The 19,532-nt window shown below is 40.2% G+C and overlaps 1 protein-coding gene across 1 annotated transcript; it reads left to right on the plus strand.

The window, feature by feature from the left end:
* Window positions 1–251: 251 nt before the first annotated feature.
* On the plus strand, window positions 252–9,328 carry LOC145659189 (homeodomain-interacting protein kinase 1-like). Its single transcript, XM_081720334.1, has 10 exons — window positions 252–256; window positions 2,627–2,978; window positions 3,545–3,912; window positions 4,465–4,588; window positions 4,852–4,956; window positions 5,071–5,157; window positions 5,457–5,638; window positions 5,860–5,939; window positions 8,520–8,693; window positions 9,294–9,328. The coding sequence occupies exons 1-10, from the start codon at window positions 252–254 to the stop codon at window positions 9,326–9,328; spliced, it is 1,512 nt and encodes a 503-aa protein (XP_081576460.1).
* Window positions 9,329–19,532: the final 10,204 nt, after the last annotated feature.

The raw sequence follows: 19,532 nt of genomic DNA on the forward strand, positions 1-19,532 counted from the left end.
ATGTGAGCTAATAATGTTTTTTATAATTCTATTCTCCCTGAAGTAAAGGGACGAGACCATACAAGCTTTCGACTGTGTGTGCCCAATGTCATTATGAACTGCTGGAATGAAGAGAGAGAGAGAGAGAGTGTGTGTGTCTGTGTGTGTGTGTGTGTGTGTGTGTGTGTGTGTGTGTGTGTGTGTGTGTGTGTGTGTGTGTGTGTGTGTGTGTGTGCAGCTTACAGAAGCATAGGAAAAGGGTGTCCACACACATGCTGTACACTAAAGAAGCCCTGCGCGATGAAATAAGCTCCCACAATCACCGTCTAAAAAAACAGCAGTAGTAGATATACATGCTGGGCCTTCAGTATTATGAGAGGAACTGCTGTCCAGAATAAATGTGTAAATCATGGTTATTTACAAACAAAGTGACTTTACAATCACTGTCAATAAGCATTTTGGAATCTAAAAAAGAAAGAACCATTTCTTCAGTGTACTGAATATGCTGATGTTTTGTTCTCACACAGAAGCAAGTGTCAGCACTTGAGCTTTTCTGAGGTTACAATACGTACAATAACGGGCAACCAGTAATAATGCAGCAGCTGAAGCTGGAAATTGTCATATGGCAGCCTGATTCTCCCAGAGAAGAAGAAGAAAGCCAGCAGACCTTACAGGGAATGTAGAAAAACCCTCAGAGTTACCTATTAAAGTGTGTTGCCATGTGCCATCATGGTCAGAATGTGATGAAGTGTAGTATGGGTAATATACACATGACTTCACTCAATATTTCTCACCTACAAATCCGACCACTAGCACCTTGCAGGAAAACAGCAGCGTGTCTGTAACACGGTCCAACACCACCACCCTGTGCACAGAGGGACATGGTCAAGGACAACGTGCTAAATATGAGCTAGAACAACCAGACACAAAAATGACTGATCAAAATAGCTAATGTCAACAAATATGTATACAAATTAAAGTCATATTCATATGAATATGTAATGATAAATTCCAACATTTAATATTTTTGCCTTATAAAATGGAAATGGAAGTAATTTGTTCCACAACAGTAAGATTACATCATTTATATACACACAAACCCAGATTGTGTTTTAGACTAAAATGTAATTCATGATAAGTAGAATCTTTACATTGCAACTCTCTTCTTTACCTTTAAACACATTGAAACAGCGTTTCAAAGCATTGTAATCGCGCTAAACACTGTTTCAGGGCAAGAGATTGTGTTTTAGACTAAAATGTAATGCATTATAAATGGAATCTTTACATTGCTACTCTGTTCTTTACCTTTTAAACATTGAAACAGCATTTTAATCGCCCTAAACACTGTTTTACGGCAAGAGATTGTGTTTTAGACTAAAATGTAATGCATTATAAATGGAATCTTTACATTGCTACTCTGTTCTTTACCTTTTAAACATTGAAACAGCATTTTAATCGCCCTAAACACTGTTTTACGGCAAGAGATTGTGTTTTAGACTAAAATGTAAAGCATTATAAATGGTATCTTTACATTGCTACTCTGTTCTTTACCTTTTAAACATATTGAAACAGCATTGTAATCGCCCTAAACACTGTTTCAGGGCAAGAGATTGTGTTAAAGACTAAAATGTAATGCATTATAAATGGTATCTTTACATTGCTACTCTGTTCTTTACCTTTTAAACATATTGAAACAGCATTGTAATCGCCCTAAACACTGTTTCAGGGCAAGAGATTGTGTCAAAGACTAAAATGTAATGCATTATAAATGGTATCTTTACATTGCTACTCTGTTCTTTACCTTTTAAATACATTGAAACATTTTTCATCAGCTTACACTAATGGTCTTTGTAATGATGAGCATTAATGATTAGAGGGGGTATCTCCCTCAATTATAGAGCGGATGAACTCTTGTTATGCAATTGATTAATTGACAGAGGTGCTGCAAGTTCAGGAGCCTCTCAGTTGGAAAGGTGTAGGAAATACTGCAGTCAGCAAGGTATCAGCAAGCACTTAGAGTGCCAGAGAGTCTAAGAATAGAAGCTGTTTTTTTCTTGGCCTTCTGTTTTTCAGTGTGGCAGCATCGCTGAAAGGTCAAGATGTTGTTTTAGCACACAGAACCACCTTTGAGTAACGCAAGACAAAGAACTTGTCTTTTCTGTGAAGCGTGTAAAGAGAAAGCAATCACTTGCTAAAGCCTGCCCAAAAAACAATGGCATCGATCAGGGCTCTGCTCTGCTTCAGACAGAAATATTCAAAATTAAAACTAAAACAGCAGTAGATGTTTTAAAAAAAATCAAAGCTCTGTGATTTAGCTAATTTAGCTAATTGATGGTTATTATGGCACATCACATTCAGCCTCAAAGAACAAACAATCTCTCTCGTTCATTTGGTTAGTAGTCCTGTTTTCATCTTTCCATAATGGTATATTCTCTTGCCCTTCAGATTCCTTCAGTGGGATCTCCCACTCCAAGAAGGTTAAATTTGAGAATCCTGCGCGGGGCGGGAGCCCTGGCCCTCGGATTCGGGCGGGGACACCCTGGCCCTCGGATCCGGGGTTCAATTCAATCGATGGCTTACCTGCCATGGTCTTTTCCCCCTCTGGAGCCTCGGACGAGGCTTCGTCGTCGTCTTCCTCCTCTTCCAGCTGGCAGGGCGGAGACGAGGCATTGACCTCGCGGCGTGCTGACGGCTATCAGAAGCGGGGCAGCCTCAAGAGGAAGAGAGAGGAGGCACACAGCAGCAACAGTGTACAGATCCTGGAGGAGCTCTCCTCCCCTGGGTTGTCCAAGCGTGTGGCCAGGGGCAGCGATTGCGAGTACCAACTGGTGCAGAACGAGATCCTCCGCTCCGTCTCCAACAGCTACGAGGTTTTGGAGTCCCTGGGCCGTGGAACCTTTGGCCAGGTCGCCAAGTGCTGGAAGCGGGGCACCAGTGAAATAGTCGCAATCAAGATCCTGAAAAGTCATCCGTCCTATGCTCGACAGGGCCAGAACGAGGTGGGAAAGTTGTGCCTGCTTTAAATGAGCTATTGATATGGCCTAGAATCAGCTGTAGCCCTGATTCTGTTATTGTTTGTTTCAGTTTTTACAACATATGTTCTGTTGGTGTCAGATGTGCTAACGCACACTGTGGAATTTGTATACAGCCAGGGTAGCACAGAAATACTTGTTTGGCACACTAGTTCTAATTTTCACTAGTTCAGTAGGAACTAGTTCGGATAACACACGGACAGCTTGAAGCTTACTCTAAAAAGAAGATTTAGCTTCAGTTGTGTAAGCCATACCTGTTTGGATGTGCATTAAAAATGTTATTGTTATGAAAGAGCATTAATCTGCATTGTTTGAGTACCAAAAGCAAGTTCATGGGTTCATTTCCAAGGGACCACTTCCATAATTGCATCTCCCAAATCCTGTAGAAGTAAATGGTTGAAGGGAAGTACACAAAGTGCTTGATGCTATTGAAAATAAGTAGGCTATTTGTCAGCAGTATCAAACTTTGAAGCTGTGACCACGTAGCTTCGGCTTAACGCGTATTCCGTCTTCCCTCCTTTGCTCCTCCTCAGGTGAGCATCCTGAGCCGGCTGAGCAGGGAGAACGCCGACGAGTTCAACTTCGTGCGCGCGTACGAGTGCTTCCAGCACAAGAAGCACATATGCCTGGTGTTCGAGATGCTGGGGCAGAGCCTCTACGACTTCCTCAAGCGCAGCAAGTTCAGCCCACTGCTGCTGAAATGCATCCGGCCCGTGCTGCAGCAGGTCGCCAAAGCGCTCATGAAACTGAAGAGCCTGGGCTTGATCCACACCGACCTCAAGCCCGACAACATCATGCTGGTGGACCCCATCAGGCAGCCGTACCGCGTCAAGGTCATCGACTTCGGCTCAGCTAGCCACTTCTCCAAGGCCCCCAGCTACCTGCAGTCCAGATACTACCGGTGAGGGACACGTGCTGAGGCATGTTAGAAATAAGTATGCACTCGTTGCACTCTAGTGTGCTTGAGAGTAGAGCTGCATGTTGTGGACAGTTGTAATAACCCTGCTACACATTAAAAGCCTATGATGAGCATTACAGTTAACTGGAGCACGATTGATTTATAAGTGGTTTATTTTTATTGGGTCATGTGAGTGCTGTTATTTAGCAAAACACCTAATGAACCGTCTTCGGTGTCTGAGATTAGTTAGGATGTGCTGAACTGCAGGCTTTGGTAATATCAGTATTTAGCAAGTCTGTACAAAACCGCTATTACATTGTAGCTACACTGTTAATTAACAGTGTAATATACTGAGTAACGGGTGTTTAACTGCATTGGTACTCTGTATTTACTTAATGCAAAACAGAACATTATTGTAGTGTTGGTGCATTGTAGTGTTGGTTCCATGTTACACTAGAATAGTGGGTGTGTAATGTCTAGGAACACAAACACCCCCCCACGGAATTATCAGCCGAGGCTGATTTCATGATGGCGATCTCTGTGTTTTTGGTCCAGATCGCCTGAGATCATCCTGGGTCTCCCATTCTGTGAGGCCATCGATATGTGGTCCCTGGGCTGTGTCATTGCTGAGCTGTTCCTGGGCTGGCCCCTGTATCCCGGAGCCTCCGAATATGATCAGGTAAGCACATGGTCCTTTGAGCTGTGCCTTAACGCCCGTACAGCATCAGTGGTGCAGACCTGTAGTGGTTTTGTGGCTGTAGTGATATGTGTGTGTGTGTGTGTGTGTGTAGTTTGACCTTTTAGCTGCTTTGTCGGCCCGCTCATTTTTAGGATTAATATAAATGAGTTTCTATGGCCTGTTTTTTTAGACATGCACTTTGAAAATGAAAGGATTAACTCAAAATAAAGTCATAATCCTTTTGCCGTATGGTGTCTCTGCAGATCCGTTACATCTCCGAGACGCAGGGCCTACCAGCAGAGTGCATGTTGAGCGCAGCGACCAAGACGCACTACTATTTCTACTGCTACCCCCTGTGGAGACTCAAGGTTTGCCTGTCAAAATGCCAAATGCCATGTGTTTTTTATAAGGGACGTAACTTAATGACTTCATGTAACTTAATGGTGGAGCTGAATGGTTTGTTTTTTCTTTCCTTTCTCCAGACACCTTCGGAGCATGAGGCGGAGCGTGGCATCAAGTCCAAAGAGACTCGGAAGTACATTTTAAACTGCCTTGACGACATGATACAGGTTATTTGGGCTTTTGTGCGCGTAACTATACGCATTTCTTTTAGTGTTGCGATGTGAAATTGAAGAACGTGACAAAGGGCTCCCGCAGCTCACATTATAGAGCAGGTAGAACAAGGTGCTAGCTGAAAGGTCGAGCGTTTCTGCTGTCATAATGAGTAGCGCATGTAAGTCGCTCTGGAGAACGGCATCTGCGAAGGGCAGAGCAGTGCGTAGAAATTTGCTGCAGAACTTCGTTCATATTGGGTGCATTGCCGCCCTCTGCTGGTGAATAATATCACTCACCCATGGGTCTCTGGCAGGTCAATATGACCAGTCTGAAAGGCACCGACGTCTTGGCGGAGAAGGCCGACCGGCGGGAGTTCATCGACCTACTAAAGAAGATGCTCACGCTAGACGCTCACAAAAGGATCACGCCAGTGAAGACCGTGAACCACCTGTTTCTGACCATGACCCACCTCCTCCACTTCCCTCAGAGTGCACAGTGAGTTGCTCCAGGCCTTCCAATCTACATGTCAGTGTTTCAAAAACATTTTAAGGAACACCGTGTTAATTTAGAAATCCAAATAGCATCAGAGTTTCTCTGCTAGTACTGTAACCCCCCCCCCCCCCCCCACCTGTGTGTGTGTGTGTGTGTGTGTGTGTGTGTGTGTGTGTGTGTGTGTGTGTGTGTGTGTGTGTGTGTGTGTCTGTCTCTCGCTGCAGTGTGAAATCTTGCTTGCAGAACATGGAGATCTGCAAGCGGCAGTGCACAGGCTTCGACAGCAGCAAGACCCTGTTTGATGGTAAATCTGATGCCCACTTTGGTGCTTCTTTTAAATGTTACATTAGGGTTGGCTTTTTGTTTGTTTGTTATTCTTCAAGTAGATTTAAAACATCACCAAACTGGCCTCCGATTCCACCTATAAAAGAAGACAAAAATGGTTTCAAATGCAAGTGTTCTACCAAATCATGTTACTGCTCAAATGTGATCCACAAATGGTGAATCAGGTTGTTGCCTAGTATTCGAGTAGCCGATAAAGAGGCCCCTCTACCGTAGTTCAAAACGAAATTCCGTTGAATCCAAACTTCATTGTGTAATTGTTGATCATTGTAGCTGAGGTTTTTGTGTCTCTCGTTCTATAAGACCAACACTATGCTTTCTTCTATGGTTCTTGTATGTGTATTTGTGGAAAATTCAATTCTACTTGTGTTTTTGCAGTACATAGTACTTAAGCAGACCGAGAACTCTTCTTGGTTTTTCAAGGGTTGCGACTTGTGCAATATTCAGCACATTTAAATAAATGTTTCTTTCTTTTCCTAGACGTTTTCCAAACACTTGATTCTTTATGACATTATGAAAATTTCTTTCTTTCCTCGAGTACAAACTCGAGTCCATCATTCATTGGCTGATATGTTACTATCATACATGTATACATGCAGACTCAAGCAAGGAGTTTGTAATGGTGGTACAACTGTGTTCAGGTCATTTGATACTTTTTATTGATAAAGATGTTCTTTTCCAGACTCAGTAGGGTTTTGTTGTTTTGTTTTGTTTTTTGTACCTCTATGAACATTATTGAATAATATGCCTTATAAGGGAATCTCTAATTAAGAGAATCATGTGTTTACATTTGGAATAAATTACATTCTGATAATACCCTAGCACCTGAGTCATACACGTTTTCTTTAATGAAAGGGGTTCAAACCTCTCCTGTACACCAAAGCATCCCAAGCCAAGTCTTGGAGGATTTGTCTGTCAGTCATTAAAATATCAGTTCACAGAAAGATGGATGAAACATGTTTTACTTTGATGAACTTTTTACCTTGGAGTACTTTGTTTAGTGTGAGAAGCTGTAAATGTGTCCAGTCCTTAAAGCATTATTCTGATTTTTCTTGTCCCCTCCATCATTTTCATGCTCTCCTTGTAAGGGCTGTGAAGATGCTCAGCAGAAAATGAGCTGCTCAGCTGCAGAAGAGCACTTCAACCTACATTTCAAGCCAATTCAAATTTGAACTCCTACACTGTCTTCTCACATCCATTTCTTTTTGAATGTCAGTTAGGACATCAAGATGAATTAAGCACACTAAGCCCAATACTAAGAGACTGGTAGAGTGGATGAGCCACAGAGCAGGACACAGCACTATTTTTGCTTCAGCCAGTGCTAACTTGATGCAGTCTTGCTGCTTGGGGATTTTGCAGGCTTTGACTTCTTGGGTGTGTGATGAGGATTTTGCTTAAATTAAACTCCTCATAAACACGTATGACCAACCTGTGCCTATGCTCTACCAGGACCTCATCGCGTACTTCTCTTTCAGTAACTCGGAGCCTGTGTTTTTTTGTTTTGCTATTTCTGACATGATTGGGCAACATTTTCCTTTTAATGTATATGTGGAATCCACAAAAAATATACCCACTTAAGTGTGCTTCAGCATAAATAAGCAGACACTGCAGTTTGGATTATTTCTAGGGAAACAGGAAAATATAGTATCTTTAATTCGCTGCATAACAGTTTACATTAATTATTAATCATTCGTATGTGTTGACAGTTGCAATAAACAGATTAAGAAAACATGCCGTGAAAATGCTGCCGTGTCCGTATTATAACAGAAATAATGCAGCTTCACTGAGCAGATCATCCATAAAACTTGCTCTATATGGATTTTATGAATAGTATGTTAATTTTGTTTAAAAAGACGATGAGGCCTAATGGGAAAGGCTAAAGTGTCAAGTCGGACTTGAATTCAACGACTCAGGTAACATTGGGCTCTCTAGCTAGGTTAGCTAGCAGACAAGCTGTCTATTTGAGATGGTTAACTTAGCTAGTTCACACATTACTTATGCACATCTCTTGCGGTAACAGACTCTAATTTTCATGGCGATGGAGCACGTTAGTTAACTAGCAGATTAACTGCCAACTATTTACTGTAGCTGCGATTAACGTTATTATCTAGCATTGGCTCGCTAACGATCGGATTGCTCTAAAAGAGCTGTGACAGCTGCGTGTCAGTCCTCGGTCGCTGAACTGTCTTCATGTCTAAGCACGGATACCAGTCGATAATGGGATCATTTGGGGGAGAATGAAGTGTGAACTAGCTAGGATAATTAGCTACTATGGCTAGGTACCTGTCTGCCAACGATGTGGCAAATTTAAAATACTGCAGTTCTTTCGTATAAAGGGAAGCTTAAAATTGTGACATGTGACCTTTTATCTTGGCTGCTGGCTAGCTATTGTAATTAAATTGAATTTCAGCTTGGACACCTTTATAGTAATTGATGGTTATTATGACACATCACATTCAGCCTCAAAGAACAATCTCTCTCATTCGTTTGGTTAGTGGTCAGTTTTCATCTTTCTCTAAAGGTATATTCTCTTCCCCTTCAGTTTCTTCCAGTGGGATCTCCCTCTCCAAGAAGGTCAAATTTGAGAATCACGCGTCTGGCGGGAGCCCTGGCCCTCGGGTTCGGGCGGGGTCGCCCTGGCCCTCGGATTCAGGGTTCAACTTGTTCTATGGTTCACCTGGCCTGGTCTTTTCCACCTCTGTAGGCTGTGACTTGGGTAATATTCAACACATTTTTAAAAATGTTTGACAGTTGCAATCAACAGATTAAGAACACATTTTGCAGGTTAATTACTATAGTGGTAGTGTTTTTTAAAATCTACTTCTATTTTAGCTTTAATTTTGAATAAAGCCCATAACTAGATCTGCATGGCTTGCGGCTATTGTAATCAAGTTGAAATTGAGCAGAGCTAAATTATTTAAATAAAGCACTTTCAGGGTGATGTGGAGGCAAAACAACATGGAAGATTGTGATTTACATCCGCTTGGTTTTCTTGAGCCTTCTTTCTGCAAGATTAAGGGTGGGAAAATCAACAGAGAGTAAGTTATGAAGTTAACTAGCTGGCGTTAGATAAATCACAGAATTGTGGTTGTGTTTTTTAAAATCTACTTCTGTTTTAGTTTTAATTTTGAATAAAGCCCATAACTAGATCTGCATGGCTTGCGGCTATTGTAATCAAGTTGAATTTCAGCTTGGACACCAATATAGTAATTGAAGGTTATTATGGCACATCCCATTCAGCCTCGAAAAACAAACAGTCTCATTTGTTTGATTCGTGTTCCTTTTTTCATCTTTCCCTAAAGGTATGGCATCGCAGCTCCAGGCATCCTCTTCCGCTTAAGTTACCTCTAGTGGGCTCGTCTGCTTCAATAGGGTCAAATTCGAGCGTCATGCGTCTGGCGGGAGCCCTGGCCCTCGGGTTCGGGCGGGGACGCCCTGGCCCTCGGATTCGGGGTTTAACTTGTCCTGTGGTTCACCTGGCCTGGTCTTTTCCACCTCTGTAGGCTGTGAGTGGGTAATATTCAACACATTTTTAAAAAATGTTTGACAGTTGCAATCAACAGATTAAGAACACATTTTGCAGGTTAATTACTATAGCTAGCTACCTATCCACTAACGATGTGGCAAATATAAAATATTGCAGATTTTCCATATAAAGGGCAGGTTAAAATTTGTGACCTTGTATTTTATCTTGTCTACTGGCTAGCTAATAACACGTGCACTTGGACTTTCCACTTTTAGATGCTACACCTGCCTGTTATTATTACCTTACTGCCAAGTCATGAAGAATCCATAGAGTAGTAAATTGATATTCTGTGGGAATCTTCTCATACCTGTCGATACAGCACAGCTAGATTATTTAAATAAAGCGCTGTCAGGGTGATGTGGAGGCAAAACAACATGGATGATTGTGATTTACATCCGCTTGATTTTCTTGAGCCTTCTTTCTGCAAGATTAAGGGTGGGAAAATGAACAGAGAGTAAGTTATGAAGTTAACTAGCTGGCGTTAGATAAATCACAGAATTGTGGTTGTGTTTTTTAAAATCTACTTCTGTTTTAGTTTTAATTTTGAATAAAGCCCATAACTAGATCTGCATGGCTTGCGGCTATTGTAATCAAGTTGAATTTCAGCTTGTACACCAATATAGTAATTGAAGGTTATTATGGCACATCCCATTGAGCCTCGAAGAACAAACAGTCTCATTTATTTGATTCGTGTTCCTTTTTTCATCTTTCCCTAAAGGTATGGCATCGCAGCTCCAGGCATCCTCTTCCGCTTTCAATTAACTCTAGTTAATTGCTTCAAGAAGATCAAATTCGAGCGTCATGCGTCTGGCGGGGACGCCCTGGCCCTTGGATTCGGGCTCCAATTCAACCTATGGCTCACCTGGCCTGGTCTTTTCCACCTCTGGAGGCTCTGAGATGTGCAATATTCAATACATTTAATAAATGTTTCATTCACATTATGGAAATTTCTTATTTCCTGTAGTATCTTCAACGGTTCAGTTTTGCCAGCATGCTCTATGTACCTCTTTGAACATAATTGAATAATATGCCTTGCAAGGGACTGTTTTAATTAAAAGAATTAAGATAATCATGTGTCATACACGTTTTCTTTAATAAACAGTTGGTGGTGCTGTGCCAGTTTCACTAATTACTTAAATCACTCAGGCAAGGTTGAAGCTGCTGTAAATGATTTTGAAGTTATCAACTTCTGCTGTACCACTGAAGGAGTCCACCCCCTCCCTTTAGAGCATCTGTTTTTTTAATGGATATAAATCTGGAAAATTACAGACTTGACAGATTAAAAAACTAACAACAAAAAAAATAATCAGAGATGACTTTTATAAGCCGTCACCTTAAAAAGGCACATTTAAAGAGTGGATCCAGTGCTCCAGCTTGCATGGAGTAGGCTGGAACATGTTCCTAATTAGGAACCACAACATGGCTGCTCAGGAAATCTGAATGCCAGACAGACAAAAACAAGGGCTTCAAACCTTTCCTGTAACACCAAAGCAACGCAAGCCAAGTCTTAGAGGATTTGTCTGTCAGTCATCAGCTATGGCTGTGTCACCTGACTGAGAAACACCTGGGTTACCTCTGACCCATGGGGTGGTAAATGGTCTACCAAAAACGACCTCAAATAGTGACAATTTGGTGGTGGCACTGGGCATCATTCTGATCTCACACAACACTGCTGGCAGTAGATTGAGGTAATAAAAGCAATATGGGCATCCGGTGATATGGAAGAGGATCGCCTTTTAAATAAAATGCAAGTAGCTCAGGTTGAACATAATGGTACCAAGAACCGGTTGGTGTAAGTATTGAATATTAATATGCATACATTGAATAATGTATGGTTTGGAGAACAATAGTGGAACCTGAACAAGTATTATTAAAAAATTAAATTGTGTATTGAGTGTTTTAAAGTGTGTATTGAGTTAACAGTCTTGAACTTAGGAAGACCTAGGAAGGACAAGATCTATCCATTTCTTTCCTGTTTTCCATCATGGCCTTTGTTTCAATGTATAATTCATTTTGTCAACAATGCCAGATGACTGAGGATGGTAAGGGATGTGAAACTTCCAGTCAATAGTTAGGTAGGTGCATAGTTTCTGAGTTACCATAGAAATGAAACAGGGTCCCTGATCTGAATCTATTACCCAAGGCGCACCGTACCTCGGTATTATCTCCTTGGCTAGGATTTTAACCACAGCGCGGGCATCTTCCTTAGAACAAGGAAACGCCTCAGTCCACTTGGAAAACCTGTCTAGAATCACTAGCAAATACTTCAACTGACCACAAGGTGGCAGGTGCGTTTTGTCTAGCTGTAGATACTGAGAGGGATCTGCTCTAGTAGAAAGTGCCATTATTGTTGGTGATTTCAATATTCACTTTGATAGTGCCCAACACCCTCTGAACTTGGCCTTTAGTTCTATATTAGAATCAATTGGTTTCAATGTACAAAGAGAACCCACACACTCTGGTGGACATACTTACCCTGCTCTCATATTGACTGACTAAATTAGTACTTATTGTAGGGTATTGTTTATTACAATGATGTTGATTAACAAACTCTATCACTTATTGTTTATTGCACTTATCATTGTTTAAAATAGACCTTATGTGTTTTGTACTTCTAGGTATCAGCATTGATCCCAGTATTCTAGTTCACTGGTATGTTGGACTCTAACCTACTGTACTGTACTAGGATATATTCTATGAGTAAATGACAAAGCACTTTTGTAAGTCGCTCTGGATAACAGCGTACTGCTAAATGCTGTAAATGTAAATGTAAACATACGCTTGACTTAGTACTGCCATACGGTGTAGACATGGAGAAGGTAGTTATACTACCCCAGTCAGGTGCCATCTCAGGCCATTCCCTAATTTCATTTAAACTATGCATGAGCCACACTATCGTAACCTCGCCTCGCTATCATACCAGACACACGATCACATCGTCCACTGCACCTGGATTTATTGGGAATCTCCCAGACTAATAATTTGCGCCTAGGATTCCCTCAAACCCAACGGAACTTGATCAAATTACTGAATGCTTAGAATCAGTATTCTGCTGTGCACCTAATGATGTTGCTCCATTTAAGAATAAAAAAATTAGCTACAAAAATGTAGTACCTTGGTATAATGATCTCATTCGCAATTTAAAACAAAACACTCAAAGAATAGAACATAAATGGCACCGCACTAAGCTCGTAGTCTTCCAGCTTGCATGGAAGGAGAGCCTACTCACCTATAGAAAAACACTTATTACTGCTCGAACAGCTTATCTCTTGAGCCCAATAGAAAATAACAAAAATAATCCTAGATTTCTTTTTAGTATCTGTACAGTCAGGTATTTTATTAACTACTTCCCATCTTGGGGGTCCATGGGTTTTGAGAGTTATGATAAACTGGGATGTTATGATGCTGTCACTTCACCTCTCTTTTGTCACTCGAGTGTGTTGACTGAGAGCGGCGGAGTGCTGATGTTCCAGGGTGCCCTCGTGCCTGTGTTTCCTTCTGGCTCTTTCCTTTTAGCTGTGCTGCCATAGCTAGATCTGCCAGGGCCCATCTTTGCACATTATAGTTCCATAATTTACACACCCTTGTACCTGGACATGCCTAATAATCTAGTCTCTCTTTCTGCCGAGGTACACCTACTCCTGATGTCATGATGTTACTGAGCCTCAACCCGTCTCAGCTGCCATGGCTCTTCCCACCACCCCCTGATGTGCCCTGCTGTAGGCCACCACAGCTCCACCCTAGCCAACTGCTTCTCCCTTGCCCTTAATGGATGCTCTCTTGTGGGTTGGGCTTTGGACACATGCACACCATCGCGTCAAGACTAGGGCCTCTAGCAAATTGGACTGGACATTAACTGCTTATTTTTTCATTTTTTATTTATTTCTCTCTTAAAATTGATATTATTGTGGTGAGCGTTGCCAGGCAAAGGAGGATGGGCTTCCCCTTTGGGTCTTGGTTGCTCTCAAGGTTTCTTCCTCATGCTCTAGGGAGTTCTTCCTCGCCACTGTCGCCCTTGACTTGCTCACTGGGGGCTTGGACTTGGACATTTGTAAAACTGCTTTGTGACAACATCTGCAGTAAAAAGCGATATATAAATACATAAGGATAGTGATATTAAATGCAACCGCAGAAAAATGAACCAATAACATCATTCTTGCACAAAGAATTGTCCATCCCACTACCAATGTTACAATGTATTCACCAAATCTACTTTTACATATTGTTATTTGCATTCGGCACTATTAGATACAAACCATACATTAATCAATATGTTCCAACACATTCCAAGAGAAGGCTTCTCTTGACCTTATCCTAAAGAAGATTGTTTTTCTATATGGTCTTGAGCCTGGTGGAGAGGTCATATATCTTACCCTGAGGTCCACCAAAGCCTACCTAGGATCCTTTGCTTAAGCCTGCAGATGCCTCTGCCCTGTACGCAAATCAATCTGAAAGGACACAGAATCTTTATACTCCCTTATGTTTTATGTTATTAATATGTCTAATGCATTGTTCGGTCTCTTTTGCCTGTAAACACTCCTTATTACCTCAAGGGCATGCCACTGTGTGAGTCCTCAGCCCGCCCGAACCAACACCACTGATACGACCACCTCCGTCGTCGGGCCACGGCCGTCGATCTTCTTTTCTGATTCATCAAGAAGTCTTTTGTAGGGCTGAAAGAAGATCGATACGTATTACATGTTTTAAAATTCAAATTCTTATATGTTGTGTCTTGTTTTGTACATTGTTGTATGTCAGTAGATAATGTTGTTTTTAGTTTATAGATTTGTAAAAAAATAAAAATAAAAATCTCAATACTATCTTAATAGGTTTCCAACAGTCCCATGGTAGGCAGTAGTTCACCTGGGTGCTGGGAATATTGACATGCCTATCGATATCTTGTTGCCATTTTTTTTTTGCCTTGGCTCCTGCCACAGTTCCAGCAGTCTGTGATGTCATCCTACGATAGGTCAGGAAGCGGCTCCGTTCTTCACCACCGGCCCGCAGCCTACTCGCTCGGCCGGAGGAAAGTCAACTGGTACCCTTACCTGTGAGAGGAAGAGGAACAGCGACAGACAGGAGGGATTCCTGCATTGAACATCAGATGGATTATTGAAGTTGATTATTGTAGTAAAAAAAAATATCTGAAACTTTAAAAGGGCTGGCAATTAATATGATTCATGTTTCAACAGAAATATAAAACACATTTTAGGACTTGCAGATGCTTTATTTTCGTTAAAACTATTTGTAGATTATGTTGTGAACTATGCCCTAATTTGTTGTTTGTTGTTTGGGACCAGTCTGTGATGATCTGTAACCAACACAGCAGCATAACCAAATTTGAACTTCTGCTGTATTGCAAAACAATATCAAATGTAAAAATATGATAATTATGGCCACATTACATCTCTATCACTTATTGTTTATTGCACTTATCATTGTTTAAGATAGACCTTATGTGTTTTGTACTTCTAGGTATCAGCATTGATCCCTGTATTCTACAGTATTCTAGTTCACTGGTATGTTGGACTCTAACCTACTGTACTGTACTAGGATATATTCTATGAGTAAAGGACAAAGCACTTTTGTAAGACGCTCTGGATAAGAGCATCTGCTAAATGCTGTAAATGTAAATGTAAATGTAATCAAAAACCGGCCATTTTTGCACATTTTCAGCAAATTGATGTTTCAGGCTTTATTGATGATTTGAGCGTTGCCTTGTAAAGAACGATAACATCCTCGTGAAACGTGACGAGATGGGGGAAACATCTTCACTACCTATCATAAGACAAAAAAGTTATTGATTTTTAAAAAATGGATATAACTGTGATATTCTGTCTAACAACTAAATTGTCATATGTGTTTCTAGCAATATGTTCTTACCTGTAGTTGCAGCAGCAGCTACAGTGTTAGGGTGCTCCTTGCTTTTCTTTTTGAGTTTCTAACAAAAACAAAACAATGATTTAGTAGAAAAATATCAGAGCATAAGTACATTTATAACTAAAAGTACAGATACAAACCAGTAATAATGCAACAGAATATAATTTAGAACAAATTATGTCATTTATGCAAAGTGATATATACACATTCAGTGTGAAATGAAATTCAAATATGCACTACTTTAAAAATGAATAATGTAACAAAATCTAAATAAGAAATAAGTCAAATGTTTTACCTTTAAGTCCTTTGAGACCTTACTGAAGGGGAATAGAAAATGCAATCTCCCCTTCTGGGCTTTCATGGTTTTGCTCTGATTGTCCAGAGCAGGCTCAGTACATGGTGACCTAGCAGACATCTCAGACTGTAGTGATGGAGAGCTATGTATATCGATGCTGAACAGGGAAGACCAGTCATTGTGTACACTGGGGGACTCTTGAGCCTTCTTCACAGAGGGTGGGACAACCAACTCCATAACTTGGCTTGCCATGACGTCGGAGGAGGTGTTCATACTATCTGTGCATAGCTCTGATGATGCCTGTGATGATTTCAAGTCATCCTGCTCTAGGTAGATTGGCATGACCATACCACAGAGCTCACAAGATGAGACCCCTTCAAGGTCAGGATTTATTAAATGACGGGACAAAAAATGTGTCCTTCCTTTTATGTGGGGATTGATGTCTTGCGACAGTTCAGCAAATTCCTCCATCTCATCATCAAAGCGCTGAAGCATATCCGAAACTGGAGAGCCAGCTATAGGAATGGTACTTATAGGTCTAGATGTACCATCGTCATGGACATCTGAGGATAACGATGTCAAACTCTCAGTATCTCCTATCAGAAGCTCACTCATTGCTTCTGAATTTGTATCTTCCATGGTCGAGTGGAATTTCATCACAATTTGGTCTCTCTCATGGTCATCCAGGCAACTGCGATGCGTATCAATAACTGCAGTCCTAACATCTCTGCTTAGAGAGTCTATATGAGCTGTCCCCTCCTTCACGTGGACTGAAGCTGAATGATTTATCTCACAAGATCTGGTACGGAAAGCATTCAGCAAATCTGCAGTTTCCTTCTTGGAATTTGAAAGCAACACTGATCTTAGATCAACATCTAACATTTCTTCCAGAGATGAAAGAAGACCCATCACAGTTACTTCACTGACAATGTCGGCAATGAATGAACCCATATGAGAGATCATGACCTTTGTCTCCTGTGAAAGAAAGGAGAGATAACATAGAAAAGCGAACATTGAAAATTGCTCCAAAATGGTTTTGGTTGTTTGGTTTAGAATTAATATGAATCCCATTTAAAATATGTTGATGTGTAAGCAATGTAGTATGACTTACTGGACTAGGGATTGCTTTCCGGATAGATGTCCACTGCCTAAAAGAATGTGAATAAAAGCATTCTTTAGAACTATAATTAATATTTATTCTAAAAATCTCATACATTCAAAAGTATACCAAAAATAAAAATTATAAATTGAAAAAGCAGAAGAAGAAAAAGAAGAAGAAGAAGAAGAAGAAGAAGAAGAAGAAGAAGAAGAAGAAGAAGAAAAGGTTTAAAAATGGCATACTCATGAGTCAGATCCATCACAAAATGGGTCAAGATTGGTGCAATATCCAGCTTCTCCAAGTCTGGGATGATTTTTTTGGCTCTATCAAGGAGCATTTTGCTGTCATTCCTCACAGGTTTATTCTCGTCTTGTCTTGTGCTTTTTGACTTGCTCTTGTTTTGAGAACCATAGAAGAGGTTGAATAAAAAGAAATTAAATATCAGGATAACATAACAACTGTGCTGACATCTCACTTATTAGCAACAATTCGATTTTCTGATGAATAACAAATTTGGCCATTTTAAACTCACCTTTTTAAATACTGAAGAAGCCCGTGCCACTTTTGGAGGTGAAGGAATTTTACTATGGAAACAACAAAAATATATAAGGAAATGTTGTTCGTTTGTCATTCTTCAAACATCAACAGCCTGAACTAAAATCCATGATCAAATTATTTTGAGAGAGCTTGTGTCTAAGTTTATAGATTGTTATTCTTATTCTCTATTTAATGGATGAATCACTCATAGAGCTCAGGTCCATGTTGTATTTTGTTAATTGCACAATACAATCAAAATGATTTTATTCTACTTTAGCACATTATAAGGAAAATAAGACTAATTCCTTTAACATTACTTCCTAATCTTTTAAAATAACAAGGCTGATGAAACATGTTTAATCTGTTTCATGTTTCATCGTTCCGATACTTTGGAATAGTCCAGAAAGTATTTATAGTATCTATTGGTGTTTAATACAGATTAAAGAGTGGCTTGTTTAGCTTAGTCTAATTGTTCAGCTTGTTTAGCCGGGTTAATTTAAATTCTGTTTAAATTAATTTCATTTTCTACATTTATATTTTGTGACTTTTAACTTTTATTTGATCAATGTTTTATTGCTGAATACTGTTCGTTCATTTCAGTGTAAAGCACCTTGAGATTTTGGGTTCTATAAGGAATATGCTGTATAAATAAGAATCATTTAAAATTCATATTGTTATTCTAAGATTTTTTAACATTGTAGTGCAAAGGCCTTACATCTTCCTGCCAAAAAGACGCTTCTGTTTCTCCATTTGTCCTGGTCCAAGTTTTCTTAGGACTCTCCTGGAATACTTTGTTCTGAAAAGGCGATATGAAGTCAAAAGCATAAATCATTTTTACAGTTTGGTGGACAGACAGCAATCTAACATGTAAGCAGGCAGGCTTGAGGATCAGAAGGCAGACAGTTATACATGTGAATGGCAGTCAGTTCAGAAAGACTGTCAGTATGCAGACCAACACTCATGAAGGACAGAAAACAGGCAAGAAAGCAATCAGAATGGCAGCACACCTTTACAGGTAAATTTCAACAGGCAAGCAGCTGGGTATGCATATCCCTAAACCATTAGTTCCAAAGGCTAAATCTTACTGCATTGAATACAAAAAGTTTATGAATGGTTTAAACTGATTTTATTAGTGGTTAATAATTAGGTCACAAACAACTTAAACATCATTAAATAAACAGTCATGACACATACACAAAAGGGGCAGCAGGAATGTGTTGACCTGTAGAATGTGTTGGTGGGTATATGGAAGTAACTTATTAGCTAACAAATATCTGACCCCACAAAATGGTGACTGTTGCAGAAGGCAAACTAAGATAAGTAACCAGTCAGGTTAGCAGTACGTATGAAGGTGAGATAACTAGCCCATATGGCAAGCAACACGTCAGCTGCTCTTTTTATGCATTTAAACTGTTCATTTATAGCCATTAACAAGGTACTTTAAAACTCTACTTTTCAAGAGGTAACCCATATTTCAAAAACTGATACTCCACCGTCAAATGTTTCTTTCTAAGAAAACAAGCTGTAAGGTAGCAAGCAAATTTCCAGAAAACACTAATGTCTGCTGAGAGCCCTGTTTTCTTTACTATTTAGGTTACTTTACTCATAACAAGAAGGCACAGAAAGCACACCCATATGTATGCACAGGTTATGTCTTGATTTTATATGTTGCAGCTGACCAAAAGGGTCGCTGCTACCTTTCATGGTGTTACAATAAATTATCATCAAAAAATGGAACTCTCTTTTGAGTTAAGGGCCAAAAAATTTGCTCATAACATAAAACCCATCTCCGCTTCACTGCTTCAAGCAATAAGTCCTTTTTTTTGGTAATTCTTTTACATATATTGGTTTCCACAACGGGACGAAAATGACAGGGACTGAAACGCACCCATTAACAGCTTACGTGTTACGTGTTACGTAGCTTACGTGTTATCCAAGTCATTTCCAAATATTCAACCTGCGGCTCGGCACCGCTAAAATGATTTTATAACCGTGACGGCATCTGACAGAATCAACACATAACCGACAACTGCTGTGAAAGTTAGAAAGCACAGAATACATTGTTTTCACTCACACAGCGCACAAAGTGTTAATGGTCAAAATTATCAAATTCAATTGTTCAAAATCAAAATCAAAAGCAGATTCTCTCTAGTGAGTGAACAGAGGTAGACGCAGAGAGAGGGGCGCTACTGTGGATCGACTCTTCTCTGCTAAGTAG

The sequence above is a fragment of the Electrophorus electricus genome, chromosome 9 (assembly GCF_041902795.1).
Source record: "Electrophorus electricus isolate QZ-2024a chromosome 9, ASM4190279v1, whole genome shotgun sequence".
Taxonomy (NCBI): domain Eukaryota; kingdom Metazoa; phylum Chordata; class Actinopteri; order Gymnotiformes; family Gymnotidae; genus Electrophorus; species Electrophorus electricus.